Source organism: Maniola jurtina, chromosome 28, assembly GCF_905333055.1.
Source record: "Maniola jurtina chromosome 28, ilManJurt1.1, whole genome shotgun sequence".
NCBI lineage: Eukaryota > Metazoa > Arthropoda > Insecta > Lepidoptera > Nymphalidae > Maniola > Maniola jurtina.
In genome coordinates this window covers 5,307,012-5,327,877 of record NC_060056.1, presented here as the reverse complement: position 1 = coordinate 5,327,877, position 20,866 = coordinate 5,307,012, and the positions used below count along the sequence as shown (strand labels likewise).

At 37.6% G+C, this 20,866-nt stretch overlaps 3 protein-coding genes across 3 annotated transcripts in view; 1 reads left to right on the top strand and 2 right to left on the bottom strand.

Moving 5' to 3' along the window:
- The window catches only part of LOC123879388, a 29,293-nt gene extending 17,309 nt beyond the window's left edge, over positions 1-11,984 (top strand). Inside the window, exons 3-5 of the mRNA XM_045927049.1 lie at positions 8,011-8,234; positions 9,785-10,316; positions 11,889-11,984. Of these exons, the coding sequence (XP_045783005.1) occupies positions 8,202-8,234; positions 9,785-10,309 (558 nt within the window). The 5' untranslated portion in view covers positions 8,011-8,201 and the 3' untranslated portion in view covers positions 10,310-10,316; positions 11,889-11,984. The remainder of the gene's footprint in view (positions 1-8,010; positions 8,235-9,784; positions 10,317-11,888) is intronic.
- A 5,083-nt stretch (positions 11,985-17,067) lies between these two features.
- LOC123879327 (histone-lysine N-methyltransferase PRDM9-like) lies at positions 17,068-17,736 on the bottom strand. The gene has a single exon (XM_045926973.1). It carries the CDS (start codon positions 17,734-17,736, stop codon positions 17,068-17,070), a length of 669 nt encoding a protein of 222 aa, XP_045782929.1.
- A 1,222-nt stretch (positions 17,737-18,958) lies between these two features.
- On the bottom strand, positions 18,959-20,862 carry LOC123879604 (gastrula zinc finger protein XlCGF57.1-like). Its single transcript, XM_045927395.1, has one exon. The coding sequence runs from the start codon at positions 20,823-20,825 to the stop codon at positions 19,131-19,133; it is 1,695 nt and encodes a 564-aa protein (XP_045783351.1). The 5' UTR covers positions 20,826-20,862; the 3' UTR covers positions 18,959-19,130.
- Between the last annotated feature and the right edge of the window lie 4 nt (positions 20,863-20,866).

Sequence of the window (20,866 nt, the reverse complement as noted above, 5' to 3'; positions counted from 1 at the left end):
TAAGCATTGGTGAGTCCATCTCGCTCGCAGACATGTTCAGGATGCTGTTGGATCCTGAGTAATACATATAAAAAATTGCGGAGCCGGCATTATTCGAACCTGCGTCTTCTGGGTTCGCGCCCGACGCTCAGACCGCTAAGCCACGGTATCTCTTACTGCCAGTGGGCCAATCACACTAATATTATAAAGGCGAAAGTTTGTATGTGTGTGTGTGTGTGTGTGTGTGTGTGTGTGTGTATGTTTGTTACTCCTTCACGCAAAAACTACTGGACGGATTTGACTGAAATTTGGAATGGAGATAGATAATATCCTGGATTAGCACATAGGCTACTTTTTATCCCGGAAAATCAAAGAGTTCCCACGGGATTTCAAAAAACCTAAATCCACGCGGGCGAAGTCGCGGGCATCGGCTAGTTTACTATATCAGTTACTGAAAGTACCAATAGTATCCCAACACCACTCGACGCACTTTTGCCCCGACACCGAAAACTCCTCAGGAGATGTAGATATTACATTGCCTAATTACAAAGGTCTACATCTCCTGAGGATGCTCCGGGATGTGTGGTGCTGCGTGGTGGTGGTGCGTATGGCTTGCTTGGTGGCTGGCTTTTCCTGCATGTTTATCAGTGGGAGGGCGGGCGGTGCACGTCACATGCTGCATGTTGCACCATACAGATTTCTTTGGTTAAGCGGATTATAGCAAATTAAGCTTTTGGTTCCTTGTATATCATAGACTTCCGCAAGATAACGCCTGCTTCTATAATAATTAATACATTTAAAAGGTGAACACTTACAACTGCCACCAGGAAGATCGCTGCACACTTCATGTTGAAAGTTGAAGTCACTTTCAATAATGATTGCACTGATAACTGTTTATATTTGCAGCAATGCACTTAAGTCGTAATGCATTAAAGCCATGTTATCATTTAATTATTATCACTAAAATTTTAATGTCAATATCATAATGCATTATGCATATACTGCATAGTAAGTATTATTTTCAGGGTTGGTGCATTCATTTTTTTAAAGTTTTTAAGTTATCACACAACAACAAAGGCGAAAGTCTGAGTATGTGTGTGTGTATGTTTGTTACTCTATCACGCAAAGACTACTGGACGGATTTGGCTGTTTAGAATCACAGGCTACTTTTTATCCCAGAAAATTGAAGAGTTCTTACGGAATTTTTAAAAAACCTGTATTTTAGTATACTATACCAGCTGATGCCCGCGACTTCGTTCGCGTGATTATAGGTTTTTAAAAATCCCGTGGGAACTCTTTGATTTTCCGGTATAAAAAGTAGCTTATGTGCAAGCTTATGTGTTAATCCATGGTATAATCTACCTTCGTTAAAAATTTCAGCCAAATCCGTCCAATAGTTTTTACGTGAAAGAGTAACAAACATACACACATACATACACACAAACTTCCGCCTTTGTAATATTAGTGTGATACGTACATTTTAGTTATCTTACTAGAGCATACCTGATAATATACCTAATGTGAACTATTCATTAGTACCTAATAAAAGATTAAAAAACAATAAAAAAAAATATATATAAAATAATTTGATCGAATCAATGACTTAACCTAATCGAATTGCGCTAGAGTAAATAAAACAAATACACTTAAGTTGCAATGTAATTTATTTATTTTCAGTAAGTATTTCAGTATCATACATGAAAAATTTCATTTTATACTAAACATACATGTCCAAATAATAATATTTAACAATGAAGTTATTTATATTACAAAATTTTTCGTTGTAAATATTTAGAATGATTAAAACAATTAAATATTAACAATTCATAACAGTTACCAATGTTAAAACCAAATTTTGTCTAAGTACTTCAATCGAAAGATATAAATTACCTACTGAAAAAACAAATAATAAGCTTAAGCGACCAGCACTGTTAAAGTAAGTGATATTATATAAACTGTAAAGGAAAACATTGTAAGGAAACCTGCTCCCCTGAGAGTTCTAAAGCCTGCCAATCTGCTAAACACCATCATGGTAGACTATGGCTTAAATCTTTCTCATTCTGAAAGCAGACCCGTATTCAAAAGTGTGCGTGAGTACGATGATCGCAGACGAATGCTATCCCATTAAGATGGTTCAACGCGATGTCCAATTTAATGCTGATTTAACACGCAGAGCGTGTGTTAACTCTAATTTTATATTTCTTTCCATTCAAACATCCGATCTGGTCTTCAGAAGTTTATTGGATACATCGTTTCTTGTAGAACTGTTTTTTCGCGATCTCATTTTTGAGTTCCATTGCCGAATTTTGTTGAATTGTTTTATTATTTCTTCTGCAAGTTAGTGTTAGTTTTATTAAATCGCCGATAATTTGTATGAGGAGTTGAGGACTATTCTATGCTCGCGTGAAAGTAAGTGCGATCAGGTTTCTACTAGCGCTATTTCGTCTACAATAAAAAAAGGATGAATAAACTAAGCGACACGAGCTGTAGTCCACCTGGCAACAATTCCTTTAAGTGCCTCATCTAATTCCTCAGCATTGGCAAATCCTAGATCAAGTTGCCTGGTGTAATTGTTCTTGACTTTGCCTTCCGCAAGTAATTTTTTTATTTCTTCGTATTCGGCTTCAGCTTGTGCAACAGCTTGGGTGATTACAGCTGATATATTTTCGACAGATTTCTTAGAATTACTGTCTAATGCGTCTCTCAAATCGACGCGCACTTGCATGGCAAGCGCTAGTAAATTCGTCGTCCAGATATTAACTTCATTTAGATTCTTCTTCGCATTACCTTTAGCCTTAAGCAAAGCATTTTGTATAATTTTGCTAGCGCGAGCTATAACATTTTGGCTATACAGCATAGCTCCATTGAGGTATCGTTTTTCTGATTGGCTAATTTTGACAAAGTCATCTTTGGCATTGTCTTCATTATTGATAGATTGTGATGATACAACGGCTTGGATTTGATTTCTGATCTTATTTCTATAGTCATCTTCAACAATCAAGCTCTCATCAGCAACGGCAGTGCCCGAATTCTGAATAGAATAGAAAAGATTTTTATTCAAATAAACTTTTACAAGTGCTTTTGAATCGTCAAATAATTTACCACTGGTTCGGAATGCCGTTCCTACCGAGAAGAACCAGCAAGAAACTCGGCGGTTGCTCTTTTCAATTGTTCACTATACAATAATATTCTTTACTTACAACGGCTTGGATTTGATTTCTGATCTTATTTCTATAGTCATCTTCAACAATCAAGCTCTCATCAGCAACGGCAGCGACCGAATTCTGAATAGAATAGAATAGAAAAGATTTTTATTCAAATAAACTTTTACAAGTGCTTTTGAATCGTCAAATAATTTACCACTGGTTCGGAATGCCGTTCCTACCGAGAAGAACCAACAAGAAACTCGGCGGTTGCTCTTTTCAATTGTTCACTTTACAATAATATTCTTTACTTACAACGGCTTGGATTTGATTTCTGATCTTATTTCTATAGTCATCTTCAACAATCAAGCTCTCATCAGCAACGGCAGCGACCGAATTCTGAATACTGGCGACATTTATTGTTGAATCCGCAGGCGCAGTAGAAGATTCCAGGAATAAGGTGGTGAACACGGTCTGGAATAACACAAATTAAAAATCATCGGTTAACAAATTCTGACCACAGCTAAATTTCAGAGTGTTTGCATCTTTTTCTTGCCAACGTTATAAGGAAAGGACAGACAAACTTAAATTAAGTTTAGAACTGGAAAACCTCGTGGCTTTAGGTGATAGTCTTAATTAAGCATGGTGTTTAAAATAGAGTAGGTAGCACTAAAATTTAGTCTTCAACCATTTAAAATATATTTTACGCCCTTTTTTAGCAATATTACGAACATTATGCACTATGCAGATACTCTAAATTTTGTTTAGAGAAAAACATAATCGACGCCAATACAAAACAAGCCATTTTATATTTTTCAAGAGAAACGAAAAAATGTTTTTATTTTGGCGACATTTCAATTTATAACTTACCAGTGCCATCAGGAAGACGGTTGCGCTCTTCATGTTGAAAGTTGAAGTCACTCTCAATAATGCTACTACTGATCACCGCAACGACTTTTTATACTTAGAACAATGCATTGAAGTCACAATGTAAAAGCCATATTATCATTTAAATTTTTAATGTCAATAATAAATTGTTTAAAGTGAGCCGTAAATTATTTTCAGGGTTGATGCATTTAACTTTTTTTAAAGGCTCTACTTATACTTATTATAGCTTTTTAGTATAAAAAGTTTTTTTTAATTTACAGACTAGTGCTAAGGCTGCAATTAGACCTGCTAGCAAGTGATGTTTTTTTTTTAAATTATAATATATAGACTAGTGCTTGGCTGCAATCAGACTTGCTAGCAAGTGATGATGCAGTCTTAGATGGAGCGCGCTTGCCTAGAAGTTGCCTATTCACTCTTGACTTGAAGGTACCCATATTATAGGTGGAAGGAAGATTTAATAAGTAATGCATGCAGTCCATCCACCAAGTGGGTGGTCTTCCAACACTGCGGTTTGCGGCGAGAGGTCGCCAATTTAGCATTTTGGGACCCCAATGTCCCAACAGGTTGATAGCTCAACAGGTTGAGGAGCGGACTGAATTCCGAAAGGTCGGCGGTTCAAACCCCACCTGTTGCACTATTGTCGTACCCACTCCTGGCACAAGCTTTACGCTTAATTGGAGGGGAAAGGGGAGTATTAGTCATGATTGGCATGGCTAATATTCTTTAATCCATACTAATATTATAAATGCGAAAGTGTGTCTGTCTGTCTGCTACGCATTCACGGCTCAACCGCTGAACCGATTTTAATGAAATTTTGTACAGACTTAGGATACATTCCGGGGAAAGACATAGGCTACTTTTTATCCCGAAAAAACAAACAGTTCCCGCGGGATTCCTAAATACTCATCCGCTTGATCGATTTGTATGAAATTTGGTACCGAGGTAGCTTGCGTCCCTGTAATTGACATAGGCAATTTTTTATCCCGGATTATCAAACAGTTCCCACGGGATCTTTAAAAACCTAAATCCACGCGGACGAAGTCGCGGGCATACTCTAGTAAAAAATAAAAATGTCTATCAGCTTTTTTAAGTAGGTATATGCCCTGCCCATCAGCTTCGCAACCCGATGAGCTGTGTCGGTTACTCTGGTTCTCGTCATAATATCCGCTTAGAGAAACTCTAAGCAAAACTCTCTCCATCGCCTGTTTAGTGACTCTGAGTTTTCACATGAGGCTCATAGTTAGCGACCATGTCTCCGATCCATATGTCATCACTGCCAACACGTACTGTTAGAAGACTTTTTTAAATAAGAATATTTCCCTTCCCCCTCCAGCTAAGCGTAAGCTTGTGGTAGGAGTAGGTACGAAAATAGCGCAACGGGTGGGGTTTGAACCGCCGACCTTTCGGAATTCAGTCCGCTCCTCAACCGTTGAGCTATTGAGGCTTAACTTTGGTCTTCGAGCGCTGAAGAGTTTTGGACGAAAAGACATCTCGAAGGATTTTGGTGGCCATCCCCTGATCAAGCGCAGATCCATCGTTATGCTCACAACCCTAATATATTTGTGACGTCATACTTTCACGGTTTATTCAGGTCGCAAGGCTGATGACATTAGGTATATTAAACGCCTTAATAACAAACACGTCATTTACTATTGTAATTTTCGTACGCGAAAAAACTAACATTTTACAGGTTTATTGATTCACTAGTGCTCGCCCCACGGCTTTGCGCACATGTGTTTTGTAAACATCTCCTTAAGGAGCAAGCGACGGGTCTGCCCGCGAAATTCAAATTTAACTTGGTTTTTCGCAATTTGCAAACTAATACGACAACGTAGGCATATGGCATTTTAATTGCGACAATGGCAGTATAATTCTCACAGGTTTACGTAAAAATCTTTGCTTGAAAAGGTCCAGTTTAAGAAATTAAATCTAGTATCGACTATAACATAAATTAGTTGATACTAAATCTAATTTCTTAAACTGGACCCTTTCAAGTAAAGATTTTTATATAAACCTGTGAGGATTATACCTACTGCCATTTTCGTAATTAAAATGCCATATGCCTACGTTGTCGTATTAGTTTACAGATTGCGAAAAACCAAGTTAAATTTGAATTTCGCGGGCAGATCCGTCGCTTCCACCTTATTAGGAATACACTATATCGTGTATAATATAATGTTTTAAGAGGGGTCTTCCGTCACTAGCTCCATACAAACGTAGTTCGTCTCTCATTGGAATACTAACCAATATACTCAATGGAAAATTTGTAGAAACGTTCTGGGAACTGATATCAATATCTGTGGTTTTCCTAATTTCCTTTAAAATATTCGTTTTCAAAGATACGCGGTCTTGAAAATTCACATACAAATCTTTGAGCCCCTGTAATTTTAAAACTACATATTTTCAGAAAAATCTAAAACACCACAGACACAGATATTAGTTTCTAGAATATGCCTGCAAAATTTCATGGACTTTGGTTGCTTCATATTCAAATGATATTGGGGCTACGATTGTATGGAGTAAGTGACGGAGAGAGCCCTGCTAAGAAGGTAAGATGCTGCGTTCAATGCACGCCATGCTTGGCAGGATATGTGATTGCTTAGTAACAAATTGTACCTAAATAATGCATAGAATAATATGATTAACTAGCTGATGCCCGCAGCTTCGCCCGCGTGGATTGGTCAGATCCCCTGCAGCATCAGGATTGAGGAGTTGGAATCCAAATTTTTTATAAAACAATGTCGCTAAGTTCCTCTATCGATTAAAAAAGAAACGACGCAAATCGGTTCAGAAATCTTGGAGATTTCGGTGTACATAGGTAGAAAAACACAACTCCCTTTTTGAAAGTCGGTTAAAAAAGTAGCCTATGTTACACCCTGGTCAATCCTCTACTTGTCTGTGAAAATCCCGTCAAAATCGGTTCAGCCGTTCCAAAGATTAGCCTTTTCAAACAGACAGACAGACAGACAGACAGACAAAAATTTTAAAAACGTGTGATTCAGTGTTGGTATCGTTCAAATAACCATATGAGCTTAATATGAGGTAGTTATTTCGAAATTACAGACAGACACTCCAATTTTATTTATTAGTATAGATATAGATAAATATTAATATTAATAAGTATAGATAACTTTTGCATGATGACATAATATTAAGTTAAGAAGGTGAGATGAGATGCAGGACTGGATTCAATATAAACATTTCTTATTTGAATAGTTGTAAGTAATGAATGATTTTTTCACACCACTCGCTCCAGAATGCCTTATTACTGACCTGTTATTCTAAAGGTAATACGTCATTACATTCCTATGAATTATTAGCCGGGCTGTAATGTTGTATGGAAAGCCCATGGGGCGTAATGTAGCGTCTAAAAAGTTTTTAGTTATCAACTATCTCGCTTCGACGTATGATGGTGTCCCTCTCACACGCGCGATTTAAATTTTCTATCTCGCTTTGATGAGTGATGGCGTCTCTTTCACAAACCATAGATTAAAGAATATTGAAAATTCCCTTCAAAACTTATCTGCGAAACCTTGTGCGAAACGTTATATTATGGTGTTATTGAAATAAATTACTTATTTAACTTGAAATTAAAATATCGAGTGATGACGATGATGGCAGCAATAATCTAACTCCGGAAACTATTAATGCTCAAAATGTAATAAACGATTTGCTCCCAGATATTTCTAAAGACAGATAGGTAGGTACCTATATAAGCATACGAAGATTTTGATTTTATTGCGAGGTGTGAAAAGCAGAGTATACAACTTGGGGATAATGCTGTCTTAGTCTTGGGCACCCCTAAACCCCGCGCGTCACATAGGATTCTAGATGAAACACCCTCGCTACGCTCGGGAGTTACTCTAGAATCCCTCGTTCGCTTGGGATTTATCCAGGTGCCCGTGACGTAAGACATTACATTATCCCCATGTTGCATAATCTACTATTATTGCAATCAAGTGTCAACCCTACAAAATCATGCGAGAGAAAAATTCGCCAGTTAATATTTGCAAACAGAAATTGCAAAAAGATAAAGAAAAAAACTAAGTACTAGATCAATATTGATCTAGATAGCCCCATCTAATATTTACTTTAATATCTTCCATAGTTGCAGTATCATATAAAAGACGTTTTTACGTGTAATTGCATTAGTTTATCTTCAGTTCTACATAACATTACCGAAATAACAAGATGAAGTCGTCAGTTACTTTAGTACTCGCTGTGGTAAGAAATATATTATAGTCAAAGTCAAAATCATTTATTCAAAGTAGGTACAATTGTACTCCTTTTGATGGTCGAAATTGTTAAACTTGTACGATATAGTGGTGATAATTAGTTACGTTACTTAAAACTAAAGCTACGAGGGTTCCAAACGCGCCCAAGTCTGAGAGATATAAAATACTCTTATTTCTATGCCCGACCCAAAAAGAGGGGTGTTTAAGTTTGACGTATGTACCTATCTGTCTGTGGCATCGCGCTCCTAAACTAATGAACCGATTTTAATTTAGTTTTTTTGTTTGAAAGGTGGCTCGATAGAGAGTGTTCTTAGTTGTAAGAAAATCGGTTAAGCCGTTTGAAAGTTATCAGCTCTTTTCTAGGTAGTTCTGTAACCTTCACTAGTCGGTGTTATAAATTTTTAATTTACTCTTGTCTGTGAATTGCTGAAAATACTAATTATTTGTTCGTAAACACATTTTTTTTGTGATATAACCACAAATTCACGGTTTTCGGATTTTTTCCTTTACTTGTGCTATAAAAGATCTACTTAGTTACCTGCCTTTCATGATTCTAGGTCAGCGAGGAGTACCTACCCTAAAGGTTTTGATTGGCTTTTCTTGACGCGACAGACTGACAGACAAACAAAGTGATGATTCTATAAAGGGTTCTTTTTTTTTTTGAGGTACGTAACCCTAAAAAGACTTGTCCTGACTGACTGACTGATCTTAGGATTTTTGGAAAATCCATCGCTAAACGAAAATTGAAGTTTAACGGACCGGGAAGGGTGAATTACCCATACAAACGTAATACCAAAACAATTTGTCATTGGAGAAAATCTCCACCGTATTTTTTTTTTAATAAAGAGTATTAGCCACGTTAAAATGAGTAATATTCCCCTTTCCTCTCCAACTAAGCGTCAGGCTTGTGCTAGGAGTAGGTACGACAATAGTGCAACGGGCGGGGTTTGAACCGTCGACCTTTCGGTTTTCAGTCCACTCCTTTACCGGTTGAGCTATTGAGGCTTATTATGGGGTTTGTATTTACCTAGGTCCCTGCCGATATATATTTTCAAAATGCTTTTCTAAAATGAAATTTAAGCGCACACTGAGGGTTCCCTACTCGGATATTTTTTCCAACATTTTGCACGATAAATCAAAAACTATTATATACATACAAATAAATAAAAATCTGTTTTAGAATGTACAGGTAAAGCCCTTTCATAATATGACACCCTACTTGGTATAGTTATCTTATTTAGCAATTTTTTTTTTAATGATGTAACCACAAATTCGCGGTTTTCGGATTTATTCCTGTACTTGTGCTATAAGACCTACTTACCTGCCAAATTTCATGATTCTAGGTGAACGGGAAGTACCCTATAGGTTTCTTGACAGACACGACGACAGACAACAAAGTGATCCTATAAGGGTTCCGTTTTTCCTTTTGAGGTACGGAACCCTAAAAATACTTACTCCAAAAAGGCAGAGCACGCGCGCCAGCAAACGCCAACACAGACGAAGTCCACCGGTATATTTATTTATCAACAATTGTTTCAGGCGGTGTTCAGCACACTATTCTTGGGATCTTCCGGTGCTTCAGTAGGCGCTGGTCTAAAATTAGACCTTGGAATCATAGACAAACTACTCGAAGGAATTGATGGTATCCTTGGTAACCTCATCAAAGGTGTCGCAGGAGTGGTTGACAAAGTTGGAGACACTACTAACGGCGCCTTAAATGGTGTAAATGATCTTTTGAAAAATGCCACTGGTGAAACTGCAGATCTCCTGAATGAAACTAAAGACGTTCTAAGTAAAATACCAGCGCTTGTAAACGAAACATCAGCAGCTCTTTCAGAAGCAATCAAAAGCAATACTACTGAAGCTTGGAATAAAGTAAACGATTGGGTCAAGAAAATTACTAGCACTGTTGATGAACTCCAGCAACTGCAAGTGAAAATTGAAGCAAATGCAAACCTTGGAATTCTTGGCAAAGAAATAGGTTCTGTTGTTTCCGGGTTGACTGAATTGTCGAGTAAAATAGTGAACGTCCAGGCTTCAGTCTCTGGTGGAAAAACCGCTTAAGATACAAGTAAGTAATCTATATCTATATTAATTAATTAATAAATAAAATTTAAGTGTCTGTCTGCCTAATTTCGAAATAACTACCTCATATTAAGCTCATAATTATGGTTATTTGAACGATACCAAACCGAATCACACGTTTTAAAATTTTTTGTCAGTCTGTCTGTCTGTTTGAACGGGCTAATCTTCGGAACAGCTGAACCTATTTTGACGGGACTTTCACAGACAAGTAGAGGATGAACCAAGGAGTAACATAGGCTACATTTTTAAGCGACTTTAAAAATGGAGGAGTTGTGTTTTTCTACCTAAGCACTGATATCTCTGAGATTTCTGAACCGATTTGTGTATTTATTATTAATAATCGATAGAGGAACTTTCGATATAGTTCCATAAATAATTTGGTTTCCAACTCCTCAATCCTGATGCTGCAGGGGATCTGACCAATCCACGCGGGCGAAGCTACGCGCGTCATCTAGTCTGTAATATAAAACTAGTGATAATCCATACTTATAATATTATAAATGCGAAAGTGTGTCTCTCTGTTTTCAAGCTAGCTTTTCACGGTCCACGGTTTAACCGATTTTGATGAGATTTTGTATAGAGTTAGCTTACATCCCGGGGATGGACATAGGCTACTTTTTATCCCAGAAAATCATACTTAATATTATAAATGCGAAAGTGGGTCTGCCTGTCTGTAGTTTAACCGATTTTGATGGGTACCTATAGAGTTAGTATATATCCCGGGGAAGGACATAGTTACTTTTTATCCAGGAAAATCATAGTATGATATGATACCCCACTTGGTATAGTTATCTTATACCCCACTTGGTATAGGTAGTTATCTTACTTTGATAAAAAAAATTCAAAAGAAAAATAAAACCGACTTCAAAAACCAAAAACACTAAAAAGTAGAAAATAATTTTTGTTTAGCTACACATGTAATGTACCTAGGTATGAAGTCGAGCGAGCATATTAAAACAAAATTAGAAATCCAAGAGTGAAGCTCGCCCGACTTCATACCTAGGTACATTACATGTGTAGCTAAACAAAAATTATTTTCTACTTTTTAGTGTTTTTGGTTTTTGAAGTCGGTTTTATTTTTCTTTTGAAAATTTTTTATTTCACAATTTTTAGTGGCCCCACTGTACTATATATAATATGCTATACCCAGTTAAAACCCTACTGTTTACTAAGCTATTACACTGATCGCGAGCAATTTGCTCTTATCCATTGAGGAGTTCTGTTCTCCATCTCCGAAGATATTCATCAGATCTTCACCAAATTTATATGGGACCACCTGCACAGTATACCCTTTCAAACAAAAAAAAAAATTTCCAAATCGGTCCAGGGGTCTTTGAGTAATCGGGGAACATACATAAAAAAAAAAAAAAAAAAAAAAAAAAAAAAAGATCCCGACGAATTGAGAACCTCCTCCTTTTTTGGAAGTCGGTTAAAAATTGAAACACATTTTAATATTTTTTAATTCACGGTTTTCGGATTTATTCCCTAACTTGTGCTATAAAACATACATACGATACATATAAATTAAAAAAAACTTAATGGTACTTTTTTTTCACAGGGTACCAAGGAACTCAAATGCATTGCACACAACACGACCCTTCGATGCCCCAAACGCAGACGTCCGAAAAATGTGCCGATTTGACGAAAGTCGATGAACTACCTACTAATGTCCCACAAAAAACGTCCTTACAAAAATCTAAGAACTCTAGAAATATCAGATTTTTAAACGGAGAGGTATAAAATACAAACGCTAAAGACGAGAACGTGTCTAATTCTGTTTGTATTCTTCTCTAAACTAAAATGACGTTTAAATGTATTGCTATCCCTTGCATAATGCTTCCTAAGGAAAAAGATAGCAGTATATGGAATCGGAGTAAAATCGGACACCGGTCCTAAATCAAATCGCATATAATCGTGCGTCTGCGTTAACCAAGCCTATTATAAGGTAAATAAATTAAGTACATTGCAAACTTTATTGATTTTGTTTTATTAGGGTTCCGTACCCCAAAATACGTATACAGTCACTTTGTTGTCTGTCTGTCGGTCGTGTCTATCAATCCGGGGGATACAAAACCCGGGTACTGCCTGTTGACCTAAAATCATGAAAGGCAGGTCCAAATAACCATTATGGGTGTACACTGTACAGGCGAATGCTGCGAATCCGTGTTTCCGCGATCTGTGTTTCCTTCCAATTACATCCTGGTATCTTTAAAACAAGAGTGAATAGGCACCTTCTAGGTAAACGCGTTCCATCTTAGACCACATCATCACTTTCCATCAGGTGTGATTGTGGTCAAACGCTTACCTATCACACTAATATTATAAAGGCGAAAGTTTGTATGTGTGTGTGTGTGTGTGTATGTTTGTTACTCCTTCACGCAAAAACTACTGGACGGATTTGGCTGAAATTTGGAATGGAGATAGATAATATCCTGGATTAGCACATAGGCTAAGGCATTTTCATCCCGGAAAATAAAAGAGTTCCCACGGGATTTCGAAAAACCTAAATCCACGCGGGCGAAGTCACGGGCATTGGCTAGTAGTGAATAAAAAAAATATGGAGAATGAGAAAGTCCACTAACCCCCGTATTCACAAACGTTACTATGAGGTCTCATAGTGCGCTCGAACGCACAGTGTCCGTTCCACCAATCAGATGACTGTATCACGTCAGTTTACAATGATCTGATTGGTGGAACCTACACTATACGTTCGAGCGCACTGTGAGACCTCATAGTAACGATTGTGGATACGGCCGAAGTTACTATAATATATACCATAATGCCATAGGGGCATATAATGCGCAACTCAAAATATGACCTGCTAATACTGGCCAAGATAAAAGGTGAACGTAGACCTGGCGATAGACGAACATCCTGGCTTAAGAACCTTCGCCAGTGGTTCGCAACATGAGTATAAGGTCACTGTGTAAAGCAGCGGTGAAAAAAATCCAGTTAGCTTTAACAGGGCTCTCTCCGTCACTCGTTTCATACAATCGTAGTTCCAATTTCATTTGAATATTAAGCAACCAAAGTCCATGCAATTTTGCAGACATATTCTAGAAACTAATATCTGTGTCTGTGGTGTTTTAGATTTTTCTAAAAATATGTAGTTTTAAAATTACAGGGGCTCAAAGATTTGTATGAAAATTTTTAAGACCGCGTAACTTTGAAACCGAATATTTTAACAGAAATCTGGAAAACCACAGACATAGATATTAGTTTCTAGAATATGTCTGCAAACATGGACTTTGGTTGCTTAATATTCAAATGAAATTGGAACTACGATTGTATGAAACGAGTGACGGAGAGAGCCCTCTTAAGGATTGCCAACCTCCGATAAGAGATGACAGCCCACCACAACAGGTCTAAGGCTGAGATCTGATCTGAGGAAGCGACGGGTCTGCCCGCGAAATTCAAATTTAATTTGGTTTTTCGCAATTTGTCAACTAATACGACAACGTAGGCTTATGGCATTCTAATTCCGACAGTGGCAGTATCATCCTCACAGGTTTACATAAAAATCTTTACTTGAAAGGGTCCAGTTTAAGAAATTAATTCTAGTATCGACTAACTTGTGAGAATAGTCGATACTAGAACTAATTTCTTAAACTGGACCCTACGTTGTCGTATTAGTTTACAAATTGCGAAAAACCAAATTAAATTTGAATTTCGCGGGCAGGCTGGTCTCATGCCCCTTAAGACACTTAAAACAACGTTATACCGCTGGCATAAATCTTCCTTGTTTTAACTGAAACTAACGCGCGGACAACGGACCGTACGAACACCTCCACGGCATCGCTCCACTCATCCCTCGACCGCCGACCGGGCGTCAACTACCTCGTGAGCTCCTGCGATCGCCATCCCCGGCGCGGCACGCTGCCGACCCAAGCGACGACGATAATGACGACGCGAGATCCACCGGACATGACTCCGTCTCCGCGCTCGACAGCGAACTCAACGCCGTCGCGCGGAGTCCAGCCCCGGACTGACTACACATCGGATATACAAAGAAGTCCACTAAGGCCATAAGCCAAGATGGTAGGCCCTAGCCGGTGAAATCCCGGCTAAAAGCTCGTCACCAGGGCACAAAGTTGCCCTGCGCCTCACCCGGGTAAGGAGGCCATGCCTCGAGGCCCGTACCCCCGCTTGGCAGTTCCGACCAAACGGAGAAGACCCGCACTCTCTCACTGAAACTAAAGTTAACGTGCACTCTATAGATTCCAACCTAAGATTGAGAAGGGTTTCAGCCATAATCCACCACACAAGCCAAGTACGGATTGGCAGTCTTCACACATCTTTGACAACTTTCAGGAGTGGAGGTTTCCTCACGATGTTTTACTTCACTGGTAAGGCAAGTATTATATTATAATAACTAGCTGATGCCCGCAGCTTCGCCCGCGTGGATCGGTCAGATCCCCTGCAGCATCAGGATTGAAGAGCTGGACTCCAAATTTTTTATGAAACAATGTCGTAAAGTTCCTCTATCGATTAAAAAAGAAATGACGCAAATCGGTTCAGAAATCTCGGAGATTTCGGTGTACATAGGTAGAAAAACACAACTCCCTTTTTGAAAGTCGGTTAAAAAAGTAGCCTATGTTACTCCCTGGTCAATTCTCTACTTGTCTGTGAAAACCCCGTCAAAATCGGTCCAGCCGTTCCGAAGATTAGCCTTTTCAAACAGACAGACAGACAGACAGACAGACAAAAATTTTAAAAACGTGTGATTCAGTGTTGTATCGTTCAAATAACCATATGAGCTTAATATGAGGTAGTTATTTCGAAATTACAGACAGACACTCCAATTTTATTTATTAGTATAGAGTATAGATAAGGTACCAATATATATACATTGAGGCAAATAAAACACTAAAGCTATGGTTTCCTCCAACAGCGGTGCCGTTTTTAAACGGACGCAATATGATGACCGCAAAAAGACGGCCGTAAACATGTGGAGTGTTCGAGACTGCATTGACCGTTTTAATACGGTGAACAGACCACAAAGTACGTGTTAATGGTTGAAAATGGACGAACTTGATTAGCGGTACTCGTATATTTGGAAGATGAACAATCATCAGAAGACGAAAATAGTCTAGTCTTTATGTTTTACATTATATAGCACATCATGAACCCGCACAAAATCAATTAAAATTTCATCATCCTCGCTGGTCCAGTTGATGAAACTCATTTTGAACAATAAATATTTTAAAATGGCACGCAAATTAATATTACGCTTGAAAATACCTTCACCGCTATGAAAAAAACGTTGACAGACACTTCGACACCGACAAGACGGCCGTCATGCAAATGGCGGTACCGCTTTTTGACGTTACGGTGTCAATTACCGTTATCTAGGATAACGGTAATCTATATTGTTTACATAGACAACGTTCTAGTGACGTCATTCACCGCTGTATTACGGCCGCTACATGATGGCACCGCTTTTGGAGGAAACCAGAGCTTAACTCTAGATATTAGTTGCTGTAATGATCGGTCTGTACGTGTCTCTTATGCAAGCAAATGGCCGAAAGACTAGTCACACAAATGTATATATTAACATGATAACACCTACTGTAACATGCACATTGCACAACCATGACAAGGCGCTACGCCAGAACAACAAGTGACACAAGTAGCTTAAGAGGGCTCTCTCCGTCACTCGTTTCATACAATCGTAGTTCCAATTTCATTTGAATATTAAGCAACCAAAGTCCATGAAATTTTGCAAACATTTTCTAGAAACTAATATCTATGTCTGTGGTTTTCCAGATTTCTGTTAAAATATTCGGTTTCAAAGTTACGCGGTCTTTAAAATTTACATACAAATCTTTGAGCCCCTGTAATTTTAAAACTACATATTTCTGGAAAAATCTAAAACACCACAGACACAGATATTAGTTTCTAGAATATGTCTGCAAAATTTCATGGACTTTGGTTGCTTAATATTCAAATGAAATTGGAACTACGATTGTATGAAACGAGTGGAAACGAGTGACGGAGAGAGCCCTGTTAAATGCACGACCTAGTATATAAGTAGACGTGAAACGTCAAATTTGATGCCTCCGAGATCTTCAAAATGGCGCCAGAATGAATTTTAGAGCTTGCCCTATCGATACTAAAATCACACTAAATATTATAAAGGAGAAAGCAAACAGTTCAACAAGAGTGTAGGTATCTCCTGAGCATGCGCCGGCGGCGGAGTGCCGCGTGCGGCTCACGAACATGACAGAGGATTTGTGTCAGTGTGAGTTCTCCTGTGCCTCGCCAGACTAGACTTACGTGCACATTTATAACCACATAACTTACAATTGTAAGGTTTTTCACCCGTGTGAGTTCTCATGTGGCTCACTAAATGACTTGATTGTGCAAATTTATAATCACATAACTTACAAATGTAAGATTTTTCACCAGTGTGAGTCCTCATGTGTTGCACTAAATTTCTAGAATCCGCACATTTATATTTGCATAATGTACAATTAAAAGGTTTTTCACCCGTGTGAGTTCTCATGTGTCGCACTAGACTACTATTTTGTGCACATTTATAATCGCATAGCTCGCAAGTAAAAGGTTTGTCACCAGTGTGAGTTCTCATGTGGCTCACTAAATGACTTGATTGTGCAAATTTATAATCACATAACTTACAAATGTAAGGTTTTTCACCAGTGTGAGTTCTCATGTGTTGCACTAGATTTGTAGAATCCGCACATTTATATTTGCATAATGTACAATTAAAAGGTTTTTCATTTTTCACCCGTGTGAGTTCTGACGTGGCGCACTAAATGACTTTTCTCTGCACATTTATATTCACATAACTTACAAATGTAAGGTTTTTCACCCGTGTGAGTTCTCATGTGGCTCAATAAATGACTAACTTGTGCAAATTTATAATCACATAGCTCGCAAGTAAAAGGTTTTTCACCCGTGTGAGTTCGCATATGAGTCTTTAAACTACATTTATATTTAGTTTTGAATTGGCAAAACTTGCAAGTGAACGGTTTCACTTCACTGTGAGTCTTTATGTGTTTAACTAAGAGACTTTTCCGTTCAAACGTATTTCTGCATACATCACAAATATACCCATTTTTGTCATTAAGCAAACTATCTTCACTATTGTAATCATTTGAACAATAAGTTTTACTTTGTGAAGTTTTCGTAGCATTAAGCTCAGTAACTTTCAGTTTACTAGTAACTGGTCGAATGTCTCCTATCGTATGTCTAGTGTCTTCATTCCGACTATCTGCCTGACAGTTAAAATCTTTAGAGGCATTTTCAATATGACACTGACTGTCCCAAGAACTAATACTTGGTGGCATTGTCGCCAGTGATTCACTTTGTATTGGTACACCTCCTTCGGGCTTTTTGAAAATATCATATAATATGACCACACAATCAGCTGTTAATCTATTCATGTCAGTTACATTGTTGGTATCGAATAATAATAATTGGTCATTCAATTTGACATTGTTAATTTTAAATAGTGGTTTACTCTTCTGGACTGTATCGGCGTCTTCAGCTTGCACTTTGTTTCCGTTACTCGTCGCAAGTCTCGCGGACAGAGGAGCGACTGAAACAAAATACATAGTTTTTATTTTTGATTATTTTAAAAGAGCTTGTATATCTCCAGTCAGAACAGTTTATTAGTCTTCTGTTTTAAAACGATCAGGTTGATTGGATGGGAGGCTCTGTGTTAAGGCAAAATAAAATTATTGTAATTAATTTTACTATCATATTTTAATCATTTTAAACTAAAAACTAAAATCGTACATTAAGAGTGTAAACAACTTTAATAAATAAAAATGTACATATCTTCAAATTATGAAGTTCTAGAAAAGTAACCTATGGCTAGTTATAAAAAATAAAATTGTTAACAGTTTGTGATTTATACTGGACCCTCGCCCTAAGCGAGAAGCTAGACTTCCATTACTAACATCAACGGAAATTCCTATTTAATATTAACCCACAAAAAAATGAATGCCAGGTTGTATCAGTGCCATGCAGTAAAATCAATTATAGTTTACAATGAAATACTTACTTCACATGTAAAGAAAGTGATATATAGTTGCTTAAAATGCGACGACGACGACGCCTTAATCACTAGCCTATCACTGCTTCACTAAACTAAATTGGCAAGTCTAAATCTAGTGCTATCTTTTTCGGCAGGAAGCGTTATGAAAAGAATAACAATACATTTAGACCAACCATTTTAGTTTAGAGATTGTGTGCAACAGAATTAGCCACAATATTTATTACTTACTAGCTGTGCCCGCGACTTCGTTCGCGTGGAATAGTGACTTTTCGGGCAGCATATTTTGAATTACATATACCGTCGTTTACGCGAGGCGTGTAGTACCTACTCTGTACGTTAAAAATGTTCGCCGTGATTCTTTAAATTGACATAACTTTTTTATTTATGAACCGATTGACATGAAAATTTCGTGTCAATCGGTTCATAGATAAAAAAGTTTTGTCAATTTAAAGAATTAATAAACACTAAATGTTAAGTGAAGCTTACTACAATATATTAGTGAAAACCATATCTAAATCGAATAAGCCGTTTCTGATATTAGCGTGCACAAACACACAGACAAACAGACAAAAAAAAATTAATTACAATTTCGGGTTCGGCATCGATATAATAACAACCCCTGCTACTTTTTTCTATATATTTCCATTGTACAGACACCACTTTTCTACAATTTTATTATATGTATAGATAATAATACAACATGACAATGCTTCAGCAAACAGTTCAACAAGAGTGTATCTCCTGAGCATGCGCCGGCGGCGGAGTGCCGCGTGCGGCTCACGAACATGACGGAGGATTTGTATCAGTGTGAATTCTCCTGTGCCTATCCAGACTAGACTTACGTGCACATTTGTAATCGCATCGCTCGCAAGCAAAAGGTTTTTCACCCGTGTGAGTTCTCATGTGGCTCACTAACTGACTAGGTCGTGCAAATTTATAATCACATAACCTACAAATGTAAGGTTTTTCAACCTTGTGAGTTCTCATGTGTTGCACTAAGCTATTATTATGTGAACATTTGTAATCGCATAGCTCGCAAGTAAAAGGTTTGTCACCAGTGTGAGTTCTCATGTGGCTCACTAACTGACTAGTTCGTGCAAATTTATAATCACATAACCTACAAATGTAAGGTTTTTCACCCGTGTGAATTCTCATGTGTCGTACTAGATTACTACAGTGTGTAAATTTGTAATCGCATAGCTCGCAAGTAAAAGGTTTGTCACCAGTGTGAGTTCTCATGTGGCTCACTAACTGACTACTTCGTGCAAATTTATGATCACATAACTTACAAATGTACGGTTTTTCACCCGTGTGTATTCTCATGTGTTCCACTAGATTTGTAGAATCCGCACATTTATATTTGCATAATGTACAATTAAAAGGTTTTTCACACGTGTGAGTTCTCACGTGGCGCACTAAATGACTTTTCTCTGCACATTTATATTCACATAACTTACAAATGTAAGGTTTTTCACCCGTGTGAGTTCTCATGTGTCGCACTAGATGACTACTTTGTGTAGATTTGTAGTCGCATAACTCGCAAGTAAAAGGTTTTTCACCCGTGTGAGTTGTCATGTGTTGCACTAATCTATTATTATGTGAGCATTTGTAATCACATAGCTCGCAAGTAAAAGGTTTGTCACCAGTGTGAGTTCTCATGTGTCTCACTAACTGACTAGTTCGTGCAAATTTATAATCACATAACTTACAAATGTAAGGTTTTTCACCCGTGTGAGTTCTCATGTGTTGCACTAAATTTCTAGAATCCGCACATTTATATTTGCATAATGCGCAATTAAAAGGTTTTTCACCCGTGTGAGTTCGCATATGATTATTTAAACTAAATTTATATTTAGTTTTGAATTGGCAAAACTTGCAAGTGAACGGTTTCACTTCACTGTGAGTCTTTACGTGTTTAACTAAGAGACTTTTCCATTTAAACGTATTTCTGCATACATCACAAATATACCCATTTTTGACATTAAGCAAACTATCATCACTATTGTAATTATTTGAACAATAAGTTTTACTTTGTGAAGTTTTCGTAACATTAAGCTCAGTAACTTTCAGTTTAATAGTAACTGGTCGAATGTCTCCTATCGTATGTCTAGTGGCTTCATTCCAAGTAACTGCCTGACAGTTAAAATCTTTAGAGGCATTTTCAATATGACACTGACTGTTCCAAGAACTAATACTTGGTGGCATTGTCGCCAGTGATTCACTTTTTATTGGTACACCTCCCTCGGGCTTTTTGAAAATATCATATAATATGACCACACAATCAGCTGTTAATCTATTCATGTCAGTTATATTGTTGGTATCTAATAATAATAATTGGTCGTTTAATTTGACATTGTTAATTTTAAATAGTTGTTTACTCTTCTGGACTGTATCGGCGTCTTCAGCTTGCACTTTGTTTCCGTTATTCGTCGCAAGTCTCGCGGACAGAGGAGCGACTGAAACAAAAAACATAGTTCTTATTTTTGATTATTGTGAAAGAGCTTGTATATCTT